The following is a 26,211-nucleotide window of genomic DNA, read 5'->3' as shown; positions in this document are numbered from 1 at the left end:
GAAGAGAGCAGTGCCTGCCCCTCCTCTTCTCTTCACAAGGAAGTTGTAACTCCAGTGAGGTCTCTCCTCAGTCTCCTCCAGAATGAACAGACCAAGTGCCCTCAGCTGCTCCTTATACGGCTTCCCCTCAAGGCCCTTCCCCATCCTTGTGGCCCTCCGTTGGATGCTCTCTGATTGCCTAACACCTTTTATATACTGTGGTGCCCAAAACTGCACACAGTACTCAACATGAAGCCACAACAGTGCAGAGCAGAGCAGGACAATAATCATCGTGTCTTCTTTAAGGTACTGCCCCTCACACAGAATAATCTTGGCAAGTAGGTCTTTCACTGATCACATGCAGAGATAACATTAGAAAAGGATGGGAATCTTCTCTGTCAAAGGTTTTCACTCCCAAGCAGTATTTTTGAAGTTAAAATACAAAACACTCGCCTAAGTAATGATTCTAAGAAGCATGGCAGTTAAATACAGTGAATTTATTTTTATTTCTCTGAAAATATTGACAATTTTTTTGCCAGCTGACATCAGAAATTACATTTTTATAAAATTAGTTATAAAGCTTTCTCTGATGCACATTGAACTTCTTCTTTTCTCAAAACTAGAGAAATATAGAGACTATAATAACTGACTACGAAATTATAATGACTGACTGCTAGCTAGCACGTTTACTTAGGATGCCATTTTCAATTTTATGTTTTGCTTGATTTTGACAAAAAACACATAGACAAAGGTAAAAAAATTATGTAAAAGAATGAAATACTCTAGTTTCTTATATCTTTGTACATCTCCCAAATTACTCTAACAGTTATTATCTTCAAATGCTTAGAAGTGTGCTATGTGATATGTAAAACACAAAATATATAATAACAAACCTGAGTGTAATAAAACCAATTAATTTTAAAATTGTCAATCTCCCTTTTAATAATCTCTTCCTTTTTTCTTTCTTCAGTTGGGTGTTTCGAAGGGATTTGTAAACAAAATGATAGTGTGAAATTAGCATACGATGTTAAACAAGTACATAGATTTAGATTTATTCTTTTTATACTGTCCAAAGTGTCTATATATCAAATATAAAATAACATGAATGTTAACATTTTTAAAATAAATGTTCAACAATTGAAAAGGAAGCAACTGAGAAACTCAGATAGAAAAGAGATTAAAATTAATTCAAAACATTTTCAAAAAGTGATTATGTATGTGTCTCCCTACTCATCAACCACTGCCAATACTGAAATTAGGAGTCATATGTGTTCACTGTGAAAAAGACAATAGAATTTTTTGAAGGAGTATTGAAAACCTTTTCTCCTTACAAGATAAGGAATTTGAAAGATAGCTGAGAATAGAGGGGAATATTTAAAAATTAATGAAAAATATAGTCTGCATTAAAGATGCTGAGCCACTACTAGGGAAATACATCTACATGTATCACACCTCTGCGTTCCTGAAAAACATACTGTAGGAAATGCAGTACTCTCTATTATAGTCCGATGAATAGTTCTATATCTGAAATCTCTTCTCTGAAGCTTTGTTGTTCTTGTGTTGCATGCCGTTCTACTTTGTCCTCCACAAAAACCTCCAGTACCACATGTATGCTCAATATGTGTAAATCTAATACAGTATTTACAGAGAATATTACTTCAACTTACCTTCAATCCAATTTTTGCCAGATTATCAGCGATATATGCTGTCTTCCAAGTAGGAATTACATTTCTTTGCGTACCAAGTCCAGGCTATATTGCATTACATAATTTTACACAGAACTTTAGATTACTTTTTACTGAGAAGGTCACTTTTGAAAGAGTACCCAACAACAGTAACACATTTTTAGCATATACATTTTCCAAGTTCATTGTTAGAGAAATGATACAATGGTAGGGTTTATATTTTACCTAAAATCTGAGCCTATCCGTTTTCCATTTTCTGGTTCTCCAGGATCTGGACACAAATTGGACGCCTGTTTAATACCTCCCTCATTTACTGAAAAAAAAACAAAAACAAAACAAAATAAAATAAACAAAAAAGAGATAAAATAATATAGTTTTTACAAAATACAGAGTTGAGCAATTAAAATGTACAAATATGAAAAAGTATATTCTTTCCATTTTAGGTCTTTTAAAACAGATTTTCAACAGAATAGGATAATCAGTATAAACTCTAGTTTCAATACATAAGTTTGTCCTCCCTATAAGAAGCAAAGTATGTATTTTCTGATTTTTTTTCAAAAAAAACTCCCACAATTTTTTAATAAGATGAATTAATCAGCTATTTTTTTGTTTGTAATAAATTGCTATTTATTTAGAAACATTAACATTTAAAGGAGTGTTCATCAGGTTTAGGGATCTAAGATTTTATTATGAATATACGCTAATAAATGTCATCTCCACTAAGAGCTGACCTTTTTTCCTTGAATTATAATAAAACATGAATGCATAAGCACCTGCTGAGAGAATTGTCCTTAATAAGTATTGAAAATGTATGTATTCCCAAGATATGGTGATCTGAAGGTAAACTCAAAATGCTAATTTGATTTGCATGCATTTATCTAAAACAGATCTTCAGAGAGAAACTTCCTGTGAACCAATCTGTGTGTTTTTCTGAAAATTTGTATACAGCAATCTAACCCTCAGCCTATCCCTCAGTATATTCAACTACCTCTTAACTTAGTCTACTATTACTTGGTAAACTCATTGCCTGATAGAAGAATATAAAAAAATAAATAAAAAAATACATGAAGCTGAGAGATTTATATTAAGCAGAAAGATTTTAACTTGTATTAATCTTTATTACTGAGAAACTAGACCAATGGATTTGCAGTATTAGATTTTTACTTTTCTTTAAGGAAAAAGTTTGCATATAATTAAGGCAAACACATTACACTGCAATAGAATGCACATGGATAGAAAAATTTCTATTCTAACTATACTTCCAAAGGGTGTTAAATTTCAGCTTTTAATGAAGAAGAAAATAATTCAGAATACTTGGGTGTTTTCCCTTCCTTGAGGTTTGTCTTACATACACAGAAAGGGAAAGGGAAAAATTTAGTAACCCTGAGGAAGCCAAAGGCCAAATGCAAATGTTGCAGAGGCTTCAAAAGAAAACATTTCACACTGCTCATAAAGCAGTGGATTATGAATTTTTGAGCACACTGCTCAAAAAAATCTATCAAGCTCAGCCCTTGTCAGCTGGATCCAGAATATTTACTCTCCTCTGTCCCAAAATACCTGTAAGATGTTCAAGGTTGCTCTAATAGCAAACCAAGACAACCTCTATTCATCTGGATCTCTATGTTAAGGGGACTTTGGGGAAAGGACAACTCTTCCTCCTGGTTCAGGTTTCAGTCTCTTGCTCCCCCATTTCTTGTGCATGTGATGAAAGCATATTAGCTACAGAAATCCAAGTTCATGCTAGTGTTGGAATACATATCTATATCTATATCTATATCATCTATATCTATATCTATATATCTATCTATATATATAGATATATGACAACTACAATTCAATAAAATGCATTTCACAAGGTCATCTTGTTGGAAAAGCACTTAGAATTAACTGAAATATCTTTGCAATAGTGTTTCATTATGAGACATGAGAAACCCAGAATCATCATAAGTAGCCTGTATATACAGAGAAGACATTTCTGACATTTTTCTGACATATAGTTAGGAAATTCTGACCCATAGTTAGGAAATTATTCATGATGCTTGGTAATAATATTATAGAAATTATAATGGTGCCATTTGGCCATGCATAATATAACAATGTACACAGAAGAAATTCTTTACTATAAAAAATAAAATAAAACTATTATTTCAACATATTTATTTCTATTTATTTTAATTCATGTTTTCATATTTCAAATAAATATTTTATATTTGGACATTATGTTTCCCCATACACAGGTGCTAGAGGAAATATTAATATAAAAAAGAATGTTCTACTGGATTTCAAGGTATCATTATACACTATTATACATTTCAATTTCTATAAAAATGGAAGCTTGAAAATCCTATTGCTTTTTTATGTCTTTTGTATAAAGTTTCATTCCTAGAAATACTCTACAAAATAGATTTTTAAATTATAAGATATGGATTTGTTAATATTCATAAATAAATATATAAAGGCTTATGTTAAAGAAAATCAAAAAAATAAATTATAAAAAGTAAGACATATACTACAGTAAAAATACAGAAGAAAATGAACAGGTAGAAGCAATTACACAAATTTCTGATTTAATCCCAATTCTAAAATGCATTTACACAATTTTAAAACAAATCTGATTTCTGTTAAGTACTTAGTAAAAAATAACTGCACATTTTAGGATTTTTGTATGGATGTTACTTTTATGGAAATAATGCTTGAATTTTCAGTCTACATCTCCATGCAATTCCACAGAAATCTGTTTTACACCCCAGATGCTCATATGACAATAAGCAAAGAAAGTGTTTCCTGTAGTAAGTTAAAGGCATCTCGGGAAAGCACTCATTCACAGTCTGGTCAAGAAACTGGGAGCAAGAAATTCCAGAGTACTAATCCTGATTGAATTAGTTCCCCAATGAATTCATTTGGTAACGTCAACTCTTCTAAAATTAAGTTGATGCATACTTGTTTCAAAGTGTATCATCACATCAAATATTACCCTTCTGGTTTTCCTCTGTGCAAATCACCTATGCATTAGTATTGAATGTTCAAAAATATTGAAAAAAAAAGATGTAAAATAACGAAAGGACGTACAGATGGAAATGACAGATGAAAATTTTTAAAGACATTGTTAATATAAGGCATAATGTAAAATAGGTCATTTATCTTATTTCCGCTAACAGTTGAATGATGGACATTGTTTTTTTTGAAGGGCCCTTATCTGTCATTGTAATGCAAGTATAGACTCAGCTGAGACCACGCTGCAAAACTTGTCTAGTCAACAGCCAAATACATAACTGTCTTATGAAATACAGTTCTTCAATTCCTCAGCTGCCAAAGTGACTAGCTAACTACATGCTAGATCACAATATATAATCTTAGTTATCTATTTATGACAAGATTATGATCACTAAAGGTACCAATCACCAAGATTTTCACCTTCACTTATTATTGACTCATATAAGTAATCTATTCTGCATAATCAGTAAAAAAGATAAAGAAGTTTTCAGCTTTACATAGAATATCATAATGTATGAAATTATATAAAGACCTTAAAAAATATATTGACAAATTTCATCACTAATTTCATAACAATCAGTTTTGGATATCACAAGTTTCTTGTAATTCATTATAAATATGGAATTTCTATTAAAGTTTATATAGAAGAAAATGTAAGGATTAGTGCCAAATAAATGTATAGAGAAACAGTGTCTTTTATCATCCATTGTATTATTATCATTTGTAATTTAAAAACACAGATGGGCCATCAGACAGAGACCTCAGTCATGTACTTTATAAACACTACTGTAATTATCTTACTGTTATTTCTTGCTGTAAAATCACTCTCCATTCACCTAGTATTCATAAAAAGAATTTTTTTTAAAATATCTCCATACAATTTTTTAAAATAACCCAGAAATGCCACATAACTATTTAGGTGATGCAGTTTACAGAGAAGCTGATTATGGCAATAAGTCACATTACGAAAATTGAGTAGAAGTGTGTTTTGCTTTGTTTTTCTGACTTGGTAAATGTTAACGGGACTTGCTGCTTGAAGATATCTTTCTACAAAAAAAGAAATCGTACCTAACACATTGACAGTTTAAAATCTAACACCGGAAATTAAAACCTATGCTAATGTGTCCTGCTAAATTCTGGAAACTGAATCCATCACTGACAGTGTTTAACAAAAACATTAGTGCAAACATGTCCAACCTAAGGTGCTTCAAAAACAAGTTCTTTCACTCCTGTGAAGAATAATGAAATGTATTATAATCAGACATAGGCTAAACATTTAGTCCATTTTATTTACTTCTAATATTTAAAATGTGGTTCTATTCCAAAAAGAAACTCTATAAAAATGGCACATTCTTTTGCAAAAGTATCCTTTTAATGTATTTAGTGATACACTTATTTAATTTGTGCTAGAAAGTCACCTGATTCAGTTTCTAATTTCTAGAATTAAATTGAAAGCACTAAGCATCTCCAGAACTTTTAAAATTTCTGTTAGTTAATTGGTAAAAAATGTAAATTTAAAAAAAATAAATTCAAAGAGTGATGTCATATGTGTCTCTTGAAAAAAATATTTGGTTGTGCATTTGTAAATGAGGATAGGCTTTGTTTTGCACAGCCTTCTGATGCTAATGTTCAATTAAAATAACAGATCTGTTCATAGCTAAGTTTACAGCTGACACCTAGGAGGATGAATATTTGTTTCCCTGCAAACATTGTAAATTTAGTTTGAAATGACTGACAAAATAACATGTCCCTCTACAATGCCAGATTTATAGAAAGACTTTAGAGTCTTTAGAGTAGAACCATATTTAAAAATTCACCATGCAGACTGGAGAAACCATATCTATCAGAAATACATAAATAATTTTGAAAACACACAAACAACACAGCACAAACTTCACTCTTGCACTAGAAAAAAGTAACAAAAAAGGAGTACACTCACAGATAGAAAACTTGTTGCTGTTGTCTTTCCCTGGAAACAATTTAAATCCTCTAGATTTAAAATCTATGGCCTTTTTCACTAGTTAAAAAACAAACAAACAAACAAAAGCATGTATCAGGTAATGCAGTCTAAAATATTTCATTTCATTTGACAAATTTTATCATGGAAGTATATGTAAATTAGAGTACTGGCTACCTAACAAGTTCAGATTGTGTACCTTTGGTGGGAAACAATTTACAAAAATAAATATTGAGACCAATTTGTATACTTGACAAAGGAAAGAAATGAGATTTGTAACTTATTTTTCTCCTCCATAACTAAGAAAAAAAAAGTATGGCCAAAGGAGTTAATTTCCATGCACCATATAGTTGTGTAAAACATTGCCACACATTTATGGAACCTGGAAATTAAAAAAATTTACAGTATGTTTCCTCTAAACCAGCTGTTTCTTCTGTGTTGAGAAAATGTGGCAACTTATTCCCTGCTTTCTCCATTAAGAAAAAAAAAAAGAAAAATACATTTGAATACAAAAAATTAAACACTATTCTTGTGCTGTTGGTTCTGCAGCTGGTCTTCTTTCTACCTTAACAATTGTTATTTTCAAAGTGTGATATGGAAGGTAGTGGGCTCCCTCCTCTTCCCCAAGCCCACAGCTCATATGTTTATGTAAAAGTCATTATTTTTGTCTGGTTTTATGATAAAGATAGTTATTCTAGGCAAACTTTGTGGACTCAACATACCTTTGAAATAAAATAACCAATAAAAAGAGAATAAATCCAAAACTTAATATATATCAGCCATGTAAGCAAGAATAAGGCAAAAGCACCACAAGAAACTTTCCTTCTCAGTCATTAAACTAAGGGCCTCCTATCTCTAATAACTTGGCCTGTGACCAATGAACCTTACATTAAAATGGACCTCCTAAAATATTTTAAATTTATAAGTATAGGTTAATTTAGGTATGGTGTGCTCAACTGGCTTTATAGAATATATATATATTTAAAAACTATATGGAAGAAGATTTTTTCTATTGACTACAACTAAATACTGCCAATGAAGACAGCATAGATTAAAGGAACTATGTCTATCAGAAGTTAACATGAGAAGATAGACTGTACATCATCAAAGAGGTTTTTATACCCATAAACTTCTTACTGAAAATTGATGGATATTCAAATAACCCTGACGTGAGGCATAAATACCAAAGTAGAAAAAATATTATTGGTGTCTTTTTATAAATAAATTAATCATTACCATACTCAAGAGCAAAACAGGATTCAGGAGAAACAGCATATTACTAAGAAAGACAACTTATAGGATAGATACAGGATGTGCTGATAAATATTTTTACACTTCTGATGGAAGAGAATTTTCTTATAAATACAGACATGCTACTATCTCAAGAGGCAAAATGTAAATTTCCTTGTGTATTATTATGGTGTAACTTATAAACATTAATAATCGTTCTGGGAAATACATTATTTGCAGAAGCAGAAGTTATTTGTTGCACAAAATACTAGATTCTTTGTAATCTTTAGCAGCAGAAGCCCTCCTCCCCCTCGAAGTCCAGAGGAAGTCATGGGCCCTAGAACTGTACCTTCCCACAGCAGAGCCATACTGGAATTACAGCACTGCTGTCTAACCATTGTCTAAGCTTTCTAAAATGCTATTTCTATGTAAATATGAATGTTGGAGTATAGCTGTAACCTTCTTTTGGCTTTTTTGAGGGTCAATATAAAATAACTCCTCATTAATTAGAAGATAGGCTTAGTTATTCTTCCAGTACCCAAGTAAAATGGGAGTGGGCTTGAATGTACAATCTCAGGGCTGGGACGGGTTTAAATACTCTCTCCTTTATTTTCAGAAATCATCGTAAGAACACAAAGAAAAAGGAAGACTACCTTGTATTTCTTTGTTGTTTCTACTCAAACACCCGAATGGCATATCCACAGTTTATGTACACAAGAAGAATTCATATGATATAAGGTGGAACTCAAAATAGTTACAGGAGTGTCTTGGTGAAGACATTTAAACAAATCAGAGATTTTAATAATAATTTGCATCACTTTGCCAAGGCTATTGAATACAACTAGGAAAGCAAGCAATTCCTGCTCTCTGAAACATCTGTACACTACAAGAGAAGAATTTTAGTTTTAACTGGAGTTTGTATGTGGATTTGTTGAACAGTAGTTTCTGAATACACTGAAGGTGTAGTTGTAGAAATTTATTTGGTTCAAACATGCCATCACTAAACTCGGTGTTGGGCTGCATATGGATGTGCAGACATAAAACCAACCCCACCATTACAAATAAAAAATCCATTATCCAATAAATATTTTATACTTGGCAAAATAAGCATTATTTCCTACATCATACACATGGCAGTAAGTACTAAATGTGGATTTCACTTTTCAGAAGCCTCAGAGGAGGGACTCATGACAGAAAACAGAGTAGTTGTTCATTCTAAGGTAGTCCACAAAGAGAAGTAGACACTTTAAGAATTCAAGTAATCTGGCCTTAAGAAACCTACTTTTGCATAAGATGAGTTTATATACCCATTTCTCTCAAAATAAATACTTGAGATGTAATAATACTACAAATAGCTAAATATGGTCAGATTAGGATGTTCTCATACTTCTGAACAGTCGAGAGCCAAGAAAATAGATTACACCAACAAAGTAGGATACTCCTGTGGAGGTATATTAATATAATAGGAAGATAGGGATAAGGTTCTCCAATACTTTAGGGAATAATATTGCATAACTTTGACTAATTGTGCACTTAAGCTTCCTTTGTGGCCTGTCCTTCAATTCATTTCAGAATCGATCAAAAAATAAAACTGAAAAGTTAGATCAAGAAAATAAAAATGCTCAGAGACCAAACTGAGTTAAATTCTATTTGTAGTAGAATAAATCATCACTATCACTTTCATGTCATTAATTATGCAACTATAAAGACCATAAAAGTATCTTTTAAAAATAATATAAATTTATTTTATATTTATTTTATATTTATATTATAAAATAATATAAATTTATAAAAATAATATAAATTTATTTTATATTTATGTCAGATATTTATAAAATATCTGACATAACCACCAATCTAGTGTATAATGCAAGGAGAGGCTTAAAAATTTTTTTAAGACTACTTTAGGCTTTTAGGTTGGTTAGGTTGTTTGCTTTAAATTTATAGATAAAGACAATAAGTTTGTTTCTTTTTACTGTTTATTTTTTGGAGGAGAAAGAGCACTGGTGCACATCCTCTCTCCAAATATATCTCTGACAATCCTGAATGTATTTTTGACTATGTGACCTGATGGAACATAAACAGTAGGTTACAGAACTGTGTAACACCAAATCAGAGATTATGTAAAAAACTCCTGAAAACCTAAAAATAATTTAGGCATCCACCTTGGCACTTCTGCTCAAGACTACTCATGTTGTGGTTTTTATTTCAGTTTAAGTTACAAATACAAATAGAAAATTAGAAGCAGAGAATCATATAATGGTTTGGGTTTTAAGGGACCTTAAAGACCATCTCATTGCAACAACCCTTCCTGCCATGAGCAGGGACACCTTCCACTAAAACAGTTTGCTGAAAGACTTATCCAGCCTGGCCTTAAACACTTCCAGCAACGGAGCATCCACAGCTTCTCTGGTAAACCTGTTCAAGTACCTCACCACACTCACAGTAAAGAACTTTCTTTCTAATATCCAATCTAAACCTATCCTCCTTCAGCTTAAAGCCATTCCCCCTTGTCCTGTGGATGTGTACGTCCTTATAAAAAAAACATCTTCAGCTCTATTGTAGGCCTTCACTGCTTCATATTGAACAGCCTCAACTCACTCTCTGTTTGTAACTTTTTCTAAAGTTAGAAGGCCTAACGTTTTCTATAAATAAGAAAAATGGAAATGAATGCTTTACTGAGGGGGGAAGGATATGAACAATCCTGGTAATGAAAAATGTCCAGGTAAGAAGTTTTACATGACAGATGTTTGTGTTAATATTCAGTCAATAGTCAAACCAGAGTCACGTACATTTTTCAAGCAGTCAATTTATATGTAAAGTGAAATATTTTCAGAATTATTTTGTTGAGGGTTTTGACCAAAATGGTCTCTCATGTAAGATATGGGAGATTCAAACACTTACAGGCAAAGTTTAAGACACATATAAAAAGTAAAAGATTTTCTTATTTTTTAATAAAAAGACTGTGCAATTATGTATTTTTATGCATATTCATAAACATAAATACTATATACAAGCACTTGTGAGAGAGTATTAATCCAGACAATCACCACATTTTCATATCCTCTTCAGGATAGATATTGCATGAAAAAGGGACCTCAGGTAAGAAAAGTTTTAAGCATATATATCATAAAGAAAAGCTAGACGTATAATATGACTGACAACCTTGAGTGCAGCAAGCTCTATACACTAGAAAAAAAATAATTTTGAATGAAGAAAATATTGTTCAGTTGAAACAGTTCTAGTTTCACTGGAAAAGTATATTATGAAGGCTACATTAGACATAAATTTCAAGAAGGAAAATTTTTTTCTACAATATAGAAGCATCAGGATATACAGCCATGTGAAGGATATTTATTTAAAACACTGTTAACCCACAAATTCATGGTTTTATTTTGTAAAGGAATTGTCCAGCTTGTCATGTCTACATTTTGTAAATTTTCAAATCAAGTAAAAATTATGTTTAGAGTGCTGAGGGCTAAACCAGCGTTGTTCTATGAAAAATCGGCACTTGGGTTGCATTACTAGAAGTAACTCTACAGAATATCAACCATAGAAACTTGGGCCTCTTCTGACCTTACATACTTATTTCCTTTGGTGTAGCACAAAGTAGTTCAAGCACTGAAACAGCCTTTCCCTTCTCCAGACCTGTTCTCACTTTACATTCACTCAGCTAGTGGAGACAGAGAAAAATATCATGATATTAAAGCCACTATTTCAAGCCTTATTTAAATGACATCTGCAAAAATATAATACTATGTGAAAAAAAGGCAATAGATGGTTTATTTGACTGTGTCTAAACTTTTTTTGCATATCCATAAATGCCCATATGTTTTAGAAAATTTTAATATCTCTCAAAATAAAAAGAAGGGTTTTTGCCCCCTCATAATCCTTTTTTTCCTCTGTTTCTCATTTTTTATTTAAACTCAACTGCAAAGGAGTATCTTTGACTAAACCTGAAACAAAACAAAAAAGATAGTCTTAAGACTACTTTTTTTTTTCTTTTTTCTCACAAGGCTGAGAGAGAAAAGTTAATCTTTCCTATAAATTTGACCTCAAAATTCTTCCCAGCATACTGCCAATATTTGCAAAACAGAAATCAATACCTTTTGTTTACTTTGCATTGGATCCAGATGCTAGGGATACAAGCTGACAATAAACACAGTTGAAGATTCAGAATTACATGATCTTCAGCAGTAAGCAGTTTTTGCTCACCTGAGAAATATTTTATCTGAGAAATAAAAAGTAGTTAACTCATTCACTGCTTTGTGAAGTGACAGAAAACATTTGTTTGGAATACTATGTAGAACTGATTTTAACTTGTGCAGAATCAGTAATTGACTAATTATTTAAAAACTTAAGTAGGTCAGGATGGCAGATTTTAGTTGCAGCAACTGCTATTTCTAATGACGGAAACAAGTGTGTGATATACTCTGGACTTCCAACATTTGCTGCTCATATGCCAAATAAATAATCTATGATACTTCCAGTTCATCTTTGGAAGATGTCTAATTCATTGTGTTTCCACTAGAAGTTGATCTACATGCATGTCACATCCACAGCCTGAATGTGTTGAATTTACTACTCACATAAAGGTCAGTTCCATTGTTTCTGTGCGTGCACATCATGTTCACTACACATGTGATGCAACTGATTATCTAACAGTACAAGTGTTAGATATCCAGATATCTTAGGGATCACCACTTCAAGGTTTTGGACAAATGGGGTGGGAATGGCAGGGAAGGGTTAGCAAACTGTTTAGTTATTCTGTGATGGCACTTAAGGCTTCAGAAGTTTACATTCTAAACCTAATGATCACCATAACCCAACATACTCACTAATGTAGCACTGTCTTCTAGAACCTTTCTGCACTTTGAAAAGACATTAGAGGACATAAATTTTCATCAATTTTTGTAGTACATCATGAACTTCATAGGTTAATGAAGATACATTCAGAAGATGTACAATCAGACTACAAAATTGTGAACCATCCACTTTTCATACTATTCCACTTTTCACTTTTTGCATTAGCTGATCTTAGTTTCTCTTTTATTATCCAACCCCTCCACACAGCTCCTCACACCGTTCCGCCCTTTTCAACTCTTTAGTACCCCGATCAAAGCAGATTGTATAGAATATTTATACCTCCAATTACTGCAACTACTGCATTACTACACTAAATTACTAGTTTAAAATGATTAATAGTTTAAAATTATCAAAATTACAATGTTGTTACTATATTCTACATTATATGTATCTCAAATTTCTCTAGTATAGAAAAATAATTATTTAAAAAGAAGTATGGCTAATATTTATATTTTAATATTAATTTATAATTGCACTAATGAGAAATTGTTTTTTTACATTCTAACTACAATGAATCTAACTTATACCAACAAATTTTGGTCAAAAGAAGAAAACCTGAAATGCTGAGGGAAAGTAATGACACAACATGTCAGAAGCCAAATATCTATTTTAGACGTAAACGGATAACATAATGAAGAACACTTAAGAACTGCAGGAATTTAAAAAAAAAATAAACAAATAAATAGAAGAAACAAGTCTGGAGAATAAAATTGACAGGCAACTATAACTCAAAACATTAGCACAACTCATTTATTGAAATTAGTATGACAGATTTTCTTTTTCCCTTCCTTCTAATCACTCCAGACTTGACTATTGGACATTATTATCAGGTTTTATCTCATAAAAATCTTGAAATTAACAAACCATGGGTTATAGAGTTCATCCACCAAATAGAACATATATATGTGATTTGTTGCACATATTAAATATGTATTTACAAATTTACTATGAAATTTTAAACAAATATAACTCAGTGATTAAATGTTTGAGTGCTAGATTGCATCTTAGTTATGCTTATTTCTTTAAACTTTTAAAATCATTGTAAAAAACCCAAACTATTAGAAATATACAATCTTCTTAAATACAAATATACTTAGAAATATAGAACATAATAATTTTACTGCAAAATACATTTACTTTCTTCAGACTCCCCTCTCTGTAGTTCTGTGCTTTACTAACAAAAGAAGCTTGCAAAAAAAACACAAAACCATCCAAACCAAAAAATCCAAACCAACCAAATGAAAAAACACAACACTCCCCCATAAAACCCAAACAAAAACCACCTGAGGATGTATTCACATTCATTACCCCACTGACTTAAAAGATTTAACAGCTCTTCAGAAAACCTCTCCTCCCTACTCCTCCTTTTTTCTTACTGCTTCTAAGTAAACCTCAAAAAAATAGAATACATGCATCAATATTCCAACAAATCCTTAAAAGTTTTATATTAAATAATCCCAAAGCAGTGATCTATCATAATATCCTTTTTTTCCCAATGGTTTCATTAGCATCTGTTTTAATTTCTTGTAACAAATTTTAAAATCTTACTACCATCATAAGTTCCCCCGTAAGACACAGGAAGGAACAATTTTTTTGTCCCTAATTCATTTTTTTCTGCTTATAACTAAGATCATACACAAAGCTAGATATCAAAATCATAACACAAGCTGGGATAAACATAGAGAAAGAGAGAATGGAGATATCGGTAAAATTAATAATATTCAACCCTCAAACTGAGCATATATCGTTAAAAATGTGCAAATGCTTAGCAACATTTCTGCTCTTTAGAAAGAGAAGTTTGGAGTTGCGAAATTTGTTAAAATCCAAAGTTCTCTTGAAAATAACGGGGATTTAAGATCCTAAGGAAAGCACTGAGTCACTTTTGAACAACTAGATGATTACTAAGTCATCCAATAAGATTTTCTGGCACTATTTGAGGTTGACTTTGACATGCAATTTTTTCACTCCAGCCACCGTATTTCTTTTTCAGACTGTTTATTTTTTTAAATTTAATTTATGAGTTATGGACTGTATTAGAGATCTTTTTACATTGCTTGCTCCTGGTACTCACATGTTTCTTTATTTTAGAAACTCTTTTATGATGGATATTGTGTTAGAATGTAAGACTTCATAATTTTATACTAAAATCCAATAAGTCTTAAAAATAATTTCAATCATTTCCACTGTGTGGCTTTCTTGGTGTATTTAGATGTACCTGCTGATAGTATAAATATTCTTTGCAAATATTCAGTTCAATAGGAAAACAAAAAAGCAAAATACTTTAAATCATCATTTTTCCACATAAGAAATTAAACCATTGTTCAAGTGCCTCTGCTGAACATGACTGCTGCATGAAAAAATTTTAGCCCAACATTATGCCTCTTCCTTGAAGAAGGAAAAAAAGGATTGCTACTATAATAGTGTTTATATGTAGTTAGTCTAATGTGATAGGAGTTGTTAGTTATTTCTGGGCCATAAGTCCAGGCTCACTACAGTCAAGAACAGAACTCCAGTGATTTGACTGGATATATTTCATTTTCAATCCACTTCATAGCCCTGTAGAGTTAATGACGTTTTTTAAAAAAAATACACTCACTTTTTAAAAAGTATTTAAACTCATTTGATGGTCTTTTTAAAACACCCAGGAGTGTAATATCATAAATAAAAGTGAGTATCAGGGTTGATTATGTTTTAAAATGGTGTATCAAAGATTCTTCTCAATTATATGAGGGAATAGATAGCTCTGCTGTATCAACACCACCAGACCATTTTTTCTTTGTTTCTATCTTGAGATTTCTTTAGAAATCCTTGTACACCTTGTTTTTTATTACCACTGATACCAGAAGTAAGATACTCATTATTCTCAGGGGTATATAATTTGGATGCATGTGTATTTCCATATTAAAATGAACATGGAAATAATAGATTAAGGTAGGGTAGGGTAGGATAGGGTAGACTAGAATAACTGGAGAGGCCTATGCTGATCAGTAGTTAACCGCCTGACCACTTCAGGGCTTACCAGAATGTAAGGCATATTATTAAGGGCACTGTACAAAGACCTCTTAGCACTTGGACATATACCTCTTGGCATATCTTTAGACAGTAAAAGTATGCTGTACAAGCCCTCACAAGAAAAAGTTCTAAAATATCTCTCACCATGTTTGCATATACTCAAATAAAAAATATACAGCCTCAAGTAAAGGATGTAGTTGGTATAAATTATAGAACAAGTCAATAGCACTAACAGCATTGTTAAACTCTGAATTCTTACTGCATGAAACACAAATAGTAGGAAAGGTCAAAAATATCAGATTATCCTGTACTACTTTAGTTATGATGAAACTAACTGTACTTAAATGTTTAAATAGAAAATAAACAAACAAAACCCCAAACACAGCCCAAAACCAACCAAACAACAAAAAACCCTAAAAACAAACAAAGAAGAGAAAATACCATGTTTATATCATGTTTAATTTCCTTCCTGGACATCTGAAAAACATAGATCATACTAGAAACTGTAATTGCAGTATCTACAAGACTTGCTACTGAATGCTCAGCATCTGAAGCTCCTAGATTTGACTGAACAAAAGCGGTTAGGGATCTTTTTCTTCCCCCTACTTCTGAATAAGGGAGGGGATAAACTTTTCTGAGCTTGACCGTTCGATTTCATTAGAACTAAGGACCCAAAAGGTGCTGTGTTTTTCTTCCAACTACCCTTTCTCAATACATTTTTCATTAGACTATCAAGGTATATCTTGAAAATTAGTTTCTTGTCCTTCATCTACTCCCTCCTCCTACAAGAACTTCATTGTTACAATATCAAGAACTCTTCTTGTTCATGTCTTTACGATATCTTAGTTTAGTAGTATATCTTAGTATATAAAATATTTGTATATGTTATATACTAACCTGTCCTTATTTAGGTTCTCCACATACTGGCATTCACTTCCTGAAAATGTATCCTTTCATCCTGTCTTAAATTTTATTTTCTAAATTGGGACGATAAGAAAAATGTAACACCATTACAGTACTTTTATTCATCTGATTCAGTTTGAATTCTTCTTGATGAGGAAACCATAATCATACATAGTATTCCTCATGAGATCTCACTACTGCCTTATAAAATGGTAGTTATACTTCCCTACCTCTAATGAAAATATTTCACCAAAGGCACCTAGGATTTCTTTTACCTCTCTCAAATAATCAAAACTCAAAGTCACCTCCTCTTCTGTGATTTCCAACTAATAAGCTTAGAGAAGAAATTCTTCAGACAGCTTTTGACACAAAATTATTGTTGAGGACGACACAGTAAGTTTGGTACAATTATTCACATGTAGCAGTTGAATTTTGGATACATATAAACGTCTAATTCTCTCTCTACATCTCATTCATGCATATACTTAAAAAAAATGTTTACAAAACAAAACAGTATTGTTATCATCTGCTCATTCTGAAAGACCTTATTACCAGAACAATCCCATGGAAGCCAAATGTTCTACTCTTTTTCTGTAGCTATTTTGCATCAATGCTAATAAAACTGCACTATTCTGATCTTGCTAGCAATATTCTCAAAAAAGCCTAAAATTAAGACTATATGTACAATACATTTTTACAGTTTTAAATATCCACATATATATAGTAATTTTTAGTAAATTATATTTATTATATTAAATTTTATCTTCTTGAGCATTAGATAATTTGCATAATTTTTAAGTGTAATTCTTAAATTACAGTCAAGAGCACAGAAAAAAATGTATTTCTAAAGTAAAATCTAATTTTAATATTGATTAAATAGAGAAATAATTTAAAAAGTAATTTATATAAAATTCTAAATTAGCTCATCTAAAGTTCCATAGTAATTGAATATGCAGTGCAAGAAAGTTTTTAGGCTTTTGTGTACATTTCATTGTCAAAGAGAAGTTTAAATACTTCAATAGTAAGCTACAGGAAAGAGTAGAAACGCCTGTGAAATATCCCTCTGTAATAGAAATTCTTTCAAGTCAAATAACAATGGTCTCACATTCACAAAAATTCCTTCAAAATATGCCTTTGTCTTTGTAATAAAGAATATTTTATGGAAGACAGTTGCTGGTTATTTACTGAGGGTCATTTGATATGTTTTAATGACAGTTATAAGTATGTTATCAAATATTGGTGTTTGCCAAGTAAAAATGGCAAATTTTTCCTCAGTATATGCATACCACTGTAATAATAGGCACACATATGCTGTTCTGTATGACACAATAAAAAAGAAACTAAAGATTTTCTATAAACAATGTTAGCAAAATCAATACTTTTAATGTCACGGGGGAATACAATGCACACAGAAGTAGGTGTGAGTTTTCTTCTCCAATAAGGTCTTTACAATTCTGAGTTACCTGTATATGGGTTGTCGTACCTTTTCAGACCTTTGGTACTACTTTATTATGTGACAAATAAGCACTATCACATTATCTTATCAGCATCTTGTCTCAAAATTATTCTTTCTTTTCATAGTCTAATGTTTAGCACTTCAAAATGACAACATAATTTAGAAGTATGTGCCTTATCTATATCTTGTATCAAAGAATAGGTCAGAGAAGAGAGGGACACTGAGAAAGCAGTGGAGAGGACACTTCAGTGTAATAATTCCAAGCATGAAATGAAAAAAAAATTCCTGCCTATGACATTTAACTGCCAAATTAGTACACTCATTTATCTTTAAAATAGAAGATATTATTACAGGCCCTCAGATACTCTCTCTCTTAACTGGAAATAAGCCTGCTTTTCTTAACTGTATCAAAGATATTCTAAAATGAATGCATATCCACACAACCAGTACAAACCAAACTGTTGATTAATTTATACCAGTCAATAACCAGAAAGTACTCCAGATTTGTACTGAAATTAATACACATTAAATATAAGCAGCTGTTTAGTGATTTATATTTCATATGCAAACCAAATGCTGTGTTTCTTTTTCAGTTGTTCTACTTAAATTACATATTTTAAAATTCTGAAGAACTGCAGCTCTACTGTATCAAAAGATGTTAGTAAACGAAGCAATGAAACTTATACTAGATGACTATTCAGTATGACAACAGATTCCAATCCAATGAAGTCTTTACAAAATTTCAGTCATATAATGAGACTTCTGCAAATTGCTTTTGCTATAAAAGATGTTTCTCCTCCATATATATTTCATATTGGTGTTTATAAATTCTTCATGTACAATTGATTAACATGAAAAATTCAAAATACATAATAAATTATATTCAACAAATACCCTGCAAAATTAATCTGATCCTTCTCTGAACTTGTGTATGTGTAAAAAAACACCACATGTGTTTTTTTCTGAATGTCTGCTGATAAGACATTGCAGCATTACTTTTTCTCATCCTCACATTTCAGATATTGGCATTTACCCTTTAACAGCAAATAATGCTTTCTCTTCACTCCAAATGTTGTTCATTATTGATCGTTTCGCATACGGATTAAATAATCTGAGTATAGGAACATACAAAATCCTTAGCTTTACCACTTTAATACTTGCAACTGAATTTCCTAGTGTTCTAAACATCACCTTGATCATTGATTTCATGTTTGATGGAATGAAAACGTACAGGTTTTTTAAAAAGCCAAAATTTTGCTGAAGGTTTAAGCAGAAGAGACATGAGTACAACTGCATCACCTACTAGTTTAGAACAGCAGCTATTTATAAAGCACATTTTTTATGCTATAGTTAATTACGTCTAAACACATATGCAGAATAGATTAATATCCTAATCTCAATTCTCTAAACTTTCATCAGATGTTACTTACACTAGGCTTTATTATGAAATATAATGATATAAGCTGTAAAGTGGCATCAAAAGAAAATTCCTTATCTTTTCCTTTTGTCTTTTTATGAATCAAATCAATTAAAATTACCACGACAATATTATTACTAACTTCATTTTTCCATTTGGCTGCCCCATTAGAATGCAAATTTAGGCAGATTTAATCCCTTTCCCATTTGGTTCAATTACATTTCCTGAAGGGATACCTGAACTTTCACTTTTAACTTATACAAAATATTTTTGCATAACTACATGGGCACAAGTAAAATAATATCCAATACCTCTATGAGTAACAACAGCAAGTTCTTTAGTTCTTTCTATCTGCTCAGCATTTCTTGGTCGTCTTCTTGAGCTTTGTAAACTTGCTTGATGAAGACAGAGTTCTTCCTTGTTAGTGGCCGACTCCAGAACTGATTTTCTTACATTCATAGCTTGCACTTGTTGTTCTTCAGAAGGTTGTCTACGGGTGGTTACTGCACTGGATACAGCAACATCAGCAGATGTGCTAGCAACAGTAATGGCACCAGTAGTGGCCGCAATATGCTCCTCTAACTCACCAGTGGAGGCAGTTTTGATGAAAGAAGAACCTGTGGGACACACAGTAGCACTGGATGCTAACTCTTTCTTTTGAATTCTGTTCTCCTGATCAATCTAAAAGATTAAATTTCCCTCTGTTTAACATAGTAAAGACAACTGACATGAAAAGAGGAAAGTCAATATGCTTTATTTAAAAATTTGAAGCAATCAGAACACTGTTTAATGCTAGTGAACATTTTGTAATTATAATGATATTGAATGTTAAGTTTTAAATGTCCTCAAAACTTTATAGTATAAACTCTTGTACCAGGCATAATGACAGCACATAATTTTCACCTCTGCAAATTCAGTCCTGAAATCAGCATAGCTAGAGCACAACTACAGCTATATCATTAAAAGTACCCCCACGTGTAGAAAAGTGATAACCATCCTATCGAGGAGTGAAACAGCAGCATTAATTAGTAACCTAGGCAGCAGGCAAAGCTTCCGTACTCCAGCTGCTAATAAAGCTGCCAAATACGTTCATTCTTTTCATCAAAGCTTGACAGGGCTTTAAAAGCCCATTTAGACTTGACACAAGGCCAAGGGTAGATGGATAATGAAAAGTACACATTTAAACAAATCATCTCAGCATAATTATTTATACTTAAGATTGTGCAGAGGCTTCATGTGTAATTCTCTTTCTGCTCTCTTATTACTGTAATAGGCCAGATTATTTTACTCAAAAACCCTACTCACTAAATGTTTGACAAGCTAAAAAATTGTCTATGAAAACATTAAGTTAGCACTTCTAACTTTTTTAGTACTTAAAATGTATAATCCATGTAGGATTTTTCAATATTTTCTTAACATTTTCATCCTTCCCCATTCCCCACATTTGACTGCAGATGTTTGGAAGCCAAGTCTCTCACCTGTGAGCATTTATAACATCTAACACAGTAGAAACTCCATCTTGACTGGAATGAATAAATGGCTGGGCAATGCATAACAAAATTCACCATAAAAATTTGCATAAACAAACTTAATGTAGCATGAACTGCACTATGTTATACTAGTATCTTTAAAATATTGCTTTTTTATTCCAAAATAATGATTAAGGGCTCTTGAACAATCATTCAAACAATAATGTTCCACACTTCTATTTTTGCTTTTGAGTTGTCCTCTCACACAGCCTTTGAGACTTGTCCTTAAAGTGTAGTGGGTGACTTCAGGATGAAAAGAAGTTTTCCCACTGTTAGAAAAACCTATACACTAGAAAATGGGAATAAGACTCCCAGAGGAACTAAGCAATATATATAATTTTTCATGCACAAGGCATATCAGATCTCTGATCAGAATTCTCCAATGTCCTGTATAAATAAATGTAACAGATCCTCATGTCAAAAATACTCAGTCTTGCTAATAAAGTCTCTATTGTTTACTGCAGAAATTTTAGGCTAAAAATGTATAATTTCATTATACTATTGAAAAATACAACCATAATAGAAAACTTTAGTATTATATAGACAAGTAATAAAGCTGCTGTAGGTACACATTATTTTTGCTATCTTACATTTATTGTCGTAAGATCTCTTGTGCAGTACAGCACTTCGAAATCATACAGTGGTGGTTTCCTCTGCAAAACTAAAACACCTTACAAGCACCATGTAAGACTCCAGGTTAATAGGTCAGAGACCAAACCAAAAACTACTTATGATGACAGGGGTATAAGTAACTAAAATAGACCTAGACATGTTTTATTCTTTATTTCAGAATAAAAGAAGAAAACTGTCACAACAATGTATAATATCAAAGGACTAGACTGTTTATGATTCAGTATACAATAAATTTTGACAAATTGGTATCAAGTTTAAAACACAGAAAATATAAATGCATGACCAAGAGATATTTTGTAACAGAAAAATGTAGATTAAAAGAAAGAAAACTTAATGTATGTTACATAACCACTACTATTAAAGCAAAATCTATGAGGATGCACCTTTTTCATGCAAGAAAATGTACAAGAACAAGCAGTCACCTGCTTCCAATACCAAGCTCAAAGCAAAATTTGATTCAGAATTTCAGTCAAATTACCTGTTCTATGCAAATGTTTTAAAGAGGTACAGTACTTCAAATGAAAACAACTTAAAATAAAAATCTAAAAAGAAAAAAAAATAAGAAAATTAAACTTGATTAAAGCTGCAGAGCTTATACATTGAAAAGTAATATTTTGATACAGAGGCAACTTTCAAGAAGAACACCTAACTTGCTAGGCTTTCACATCCACTTACACTGTAGAAAAGAACCCATAAAGCAGATCAGTAAAGTCAAACAGCATGGTTTAATTTACAGGGAGGATTTTTGAGAGAAAATTAATGTATGTTATTTATAAACAATCTTGTAAGTATCAGCTAGAATGTATAGAATATATCCATTGATGTTTCTCTAATTACAATTTATAAACTGTAAAAGCCTGAACTTCAGTGTCTTAGTATTTTATGAAAAGTTTTAGACCAATTCAAACACCTATGTTATATGGGCATTGTAACATACTATCCATTTCAGTCATCTGCAGTCACATCTGACATTTCAGTTTGTTAAAGAGATTATTTTTAAAATTATATTTTCCTATACGATCCAAAATATATTCACAAATTACTTTACTTTTAAAATTGTGGTTAAAAAGAAAAAGGAAAAAATAAAGAAAAAAATGGAAAATAAAATCTAGCAATGATAAATGGCAGAAGATAGAAGAAAGGAAGACTGAACTCTGCTTATTGGGAAAAGTTTAAACCAACAATTTTCAGTCAGCTGAAGTCATTTCAGAGGTAGGTCATAGCTTTGAATTCACAATCAGCAACTGAGAAAATTTGAGGCTTGAGGAACTGCCAGGCTGCACCATACAAAGAAACAATAAGGATACGGGGGTAAAAAAGAGAAATTGTTGCTCAGGGCATGTGTTCACAAACAAAGAGAACCTGACCAACCCAGCTGAGACCTACTAGATTGGACAAGCATTTCTCTAAGTGAGTCTCTGTGGAAGGAGAACATATTAAAATCACTAAAACCAAGGAGCTTTCATGTATTAAATTAGCCTGCTTACACAAGGAAAGATTTGAAGTGATAGTTACACTAAAAATTCGTAACTATGTAGAAGTGGAAAGAGATCAAGCTGATGATCTACAGAGCAATTCAGTTCAGAAAACTAGTCTGAACAAAACACTACTCAAAAGTGTTGTAACTGCTAGAACTTAGGATAATGCAAACATATGGGAGACCCATAAGTCTTTCTATTTATATAGGAGTGGAAGTTGTTCTTGATTCCAGGTTCATTTTTAGTAAAGGAAAGAGGCATTAGCCTTTGACATTTGCCTGAAACATAGCTCTAAAAATAGACTATGAATCTGTGCTAGATACACACACTTTGCATATGCAATATACTACAAGTATACACAGGGTTCCTGTTGTAAACATGATAGCAAAGAAATTTACCCCAGATAAACTCATAGTGTAAGTCCTCATTTAAATTAACCTAATGGACTAATTATTACAATTACTGAGGGAAATAAACTAGGGAGATAATAAATACCTTTGCCCACTATGTGGAAGCACTCACCAGGAAAAAAAAAAAAATTAATGCAAAAAAGGGTATCTAATAGATTAAAAATACTCATTTAAAAATATCATTTTATTTTCCCTTTTAGAAGACTATAATTTGGGAAAGTTCTTATTCCATGTCTCCTCTTCTCCAGATTGAAAAAGCCCAGCTTCCTCCTCCTCTCCTCACAGGGCAAGTGTTCCAACCCCAACCACCTTGGTGGCCCTCCACTGAACTTACTTCAGTGAAAAACCCTCTTCCCTGTCATGGGGCTCAAAACTTGATGCATTATTCCAGCTTCGGTCACAGGAGTGTGTAGAAAAGGACAATAATCCTTCCTTTTAGTGTGCTGGCTACAATCTTATTAATGTAATTCAAGATGCTGTTGGCCTTCCTTGCTGCTAGGGCACACTGCAGGGCCGTGCTCAGTCTGCTGTCTGCTGCAACAGGCTCTATTAAGCAGAGCTCCTTTCTATCAGACAGTCCTGTTGCCAGGTGCTCTTCCTACTCAAGCACAGGACTTTACAGTGGCCTTCTTTGAGTTTCATAGGATTCCTCTTGGCTCATTCCTCCAGGTTTTCTGTGCCCCTACGGCAACCCTGTCCTCGATTATACTGACTGCTGGTCCTCAATTGTAATGATGGACATTTTGGTTTCATCTGCAAATCTAATAAGAATGCACTCTGTCCTTCATTCAAGCTCATGGATAAATACATTGAATAGAACTGGAACCAGAACAGATCCTGTAGTACTAAACTTGTTACTCGACTCTAGGTAGAGAGTCTGGCCCATTTATGACTATTCTCTAAATTTAATTTTTTTAACTGCAGTGGTGAAAGAACAGATGAAAACAAGCAAATTGTTAATAAGACCAAAAAAATGTAATCTAAGGCTAATATCCAACAGCTATTCTAATTAACCAGAATTAATTTTGTTTATTAATTCCTACAAACCAAGTTGAGTTCAATTTGGAAAGCAAACAGGGATATTCACTATCTTATTTATTTAGGATGAATTCAAGATACAGGACTTTATTAGTCCTTGTGACACATATGATCCAGCCACAGACTTCCCAAGCAAAGCTAAAGATCCTTAATGCAGATGACCCTAAATGGAACTCAGATGATAGCAAAGTGCTAATGAGGTGTCTGACATGAGGTCAGCCTGGGACATTTCCTGTGTATCTTACTGGCAAGTAAGCCACTGTATTGTTTTGCAATAGGTAATTGAGAAAGAAGTTTAGATTGTATTCACCAAAAAGTAAAATGCATATCTCATTAAAGAGAAAAAGAACCGGTTAAAATTAACTATGGAATTTAAAAATGAGTAGTAACCATCTTCATTCTTCTTTCAGATGTTCAAGGACTTTTAGTCAAGACTTATTTAGCTTCCTTAAAAACTTCCTATACTTAACTAAGTTTGGAGCGGCTAGTGTATCCTATTAAGGAGACTTTTTTTTCTCTCTTAATTAACTGTTCCCTTTGATGTTCTCTGTCACTAAATATCTGATTCTAGCAAGAAATTTCCAATAAAGTTACAAAGCTAATTAGAAGAATGTATTCTGGATCTTCTAAAGCAGTGTTCAAGTTAGTGTAGATATAACAGCTTGACTCTTTTAACATACTTTAAATATGTCATTCCAGCTTTATTTTTTTAAAAAATCACATTTTTCTTATTCTTCAGAAATTTCAAGTATCTTTACCTGTTCTTAAGCTCAAATTACAGTTCTGCTTCTGTTGATTTACAAAAAGTAATAGAAAAGAATCAGATATGTAAACATACATTTGAGAACACGAAATCAGTGTTCATGGCTGACATAAAACATTCTTCTGACCAAATCGATTTTCAGTTCCCAGATATTTAGAAAAGAAATAAAACTGTGCACTTAAAGATATACATGACTGAAAAAAAAATATGGTTCAAAATAAATTTCTAGACTAGTTCAAAGAGGCAATGATTCCTGGATTTATACAAATAGCAAGGACTTCAAAAGCTATCTAGCCAGAAGGTAAATAAAGTACTTTGGGGTTCCTTTTGTTTTCATGTTGTCCCCAATTGTGTGAATTGATTCAGAATTTAATTTTTATTTTCTTTTGGTACCAGAAGTTATTTCTTTGCACTACTGCATTCTCTTCTGATTTTTTTTACACTTGCTTTTTCCCCCCTCTATCTTTTTATCAACCTCTCTATTGTTATTTATTTCTTTCTTTTTTTTTACTTAGTTTATATAAATTTTAAATGTAAATCAATTGCTGCAGTAAGACATATACCAGAACAGTCTGAAAGTAACAATTAAGCATCAACCAGAAATTTTCAGTGATGCAGGAGTTAGGGCATCCTTCAGTACAGACAAATGCATGTTTCTTTGATGTTCCAGATGCTTCTCTCAGTGAACTTAATATCACTTTACATTTTTAAGTAGATACTGAAAATATAGTAAATTTATGCATCTTAATGTTATCAAATTGATTACTTTTGAAAATCTGAAAATCCAGACAAAATCCACCTTCTAGTTTTTGATAACACAGACATGTCAAACATCTCTAACATGATTTATCTCCTCTCCAC

At 32.1% G+C, this 26,211-nt stretch overlaps 1 protein-coding gene across 1 annotated transcript in view; it reads right to left on the bottom strand.

Annotated features, from left to right (window-relative positions):
* LOC114070596 (CUB and sushi domain-containing protein 3-like) overlaps nt 1–26,211 on the bottom strand; it is a gene marked incomplete at both ends in the record, with an annotated part of 188,391 nt that overhangs the window by 143,410 nt on the left and 18,770 nt on the right. The window contains 3 exons of the mRNA XM_027908106.1: nt 1,890–1,977; nt 6,598–6,675; nt 19,811–20,116. Of these exons, the coding sequence (XP_027763907.1) occupies nt 1,890–1,977; nt 6,598–6,675; nt 19,811–20,116 (472 nt within the window). The remainder of the gene's footprint in view (nt 1–1,889; nt 1,978–6,597; nt 6,676–19,810; nt 20,117–26,211) is intronic.

Source organism: Empidonax traillii, unplaced genomic scaffold (genome assembly GCF_003031625.1).
Source record: "Empidonax traillii isolate 1590-97213 ecotype Southwest subspecies unplaced genomic scaffold, ASM303162v1 scaffold1614:size204762, whole genome shotgun sequence".
Lineage (NCBI taxonomy): Eukaryota > Metazoa > Chordata > Aves > Passeriformes > Tyrannidae > Empidonax > Empidonax traillii.
Note: the sequence above shows the minus strand (reverse complement) of the source record. Positions and strands in the feature narration are given on the sequence as shown.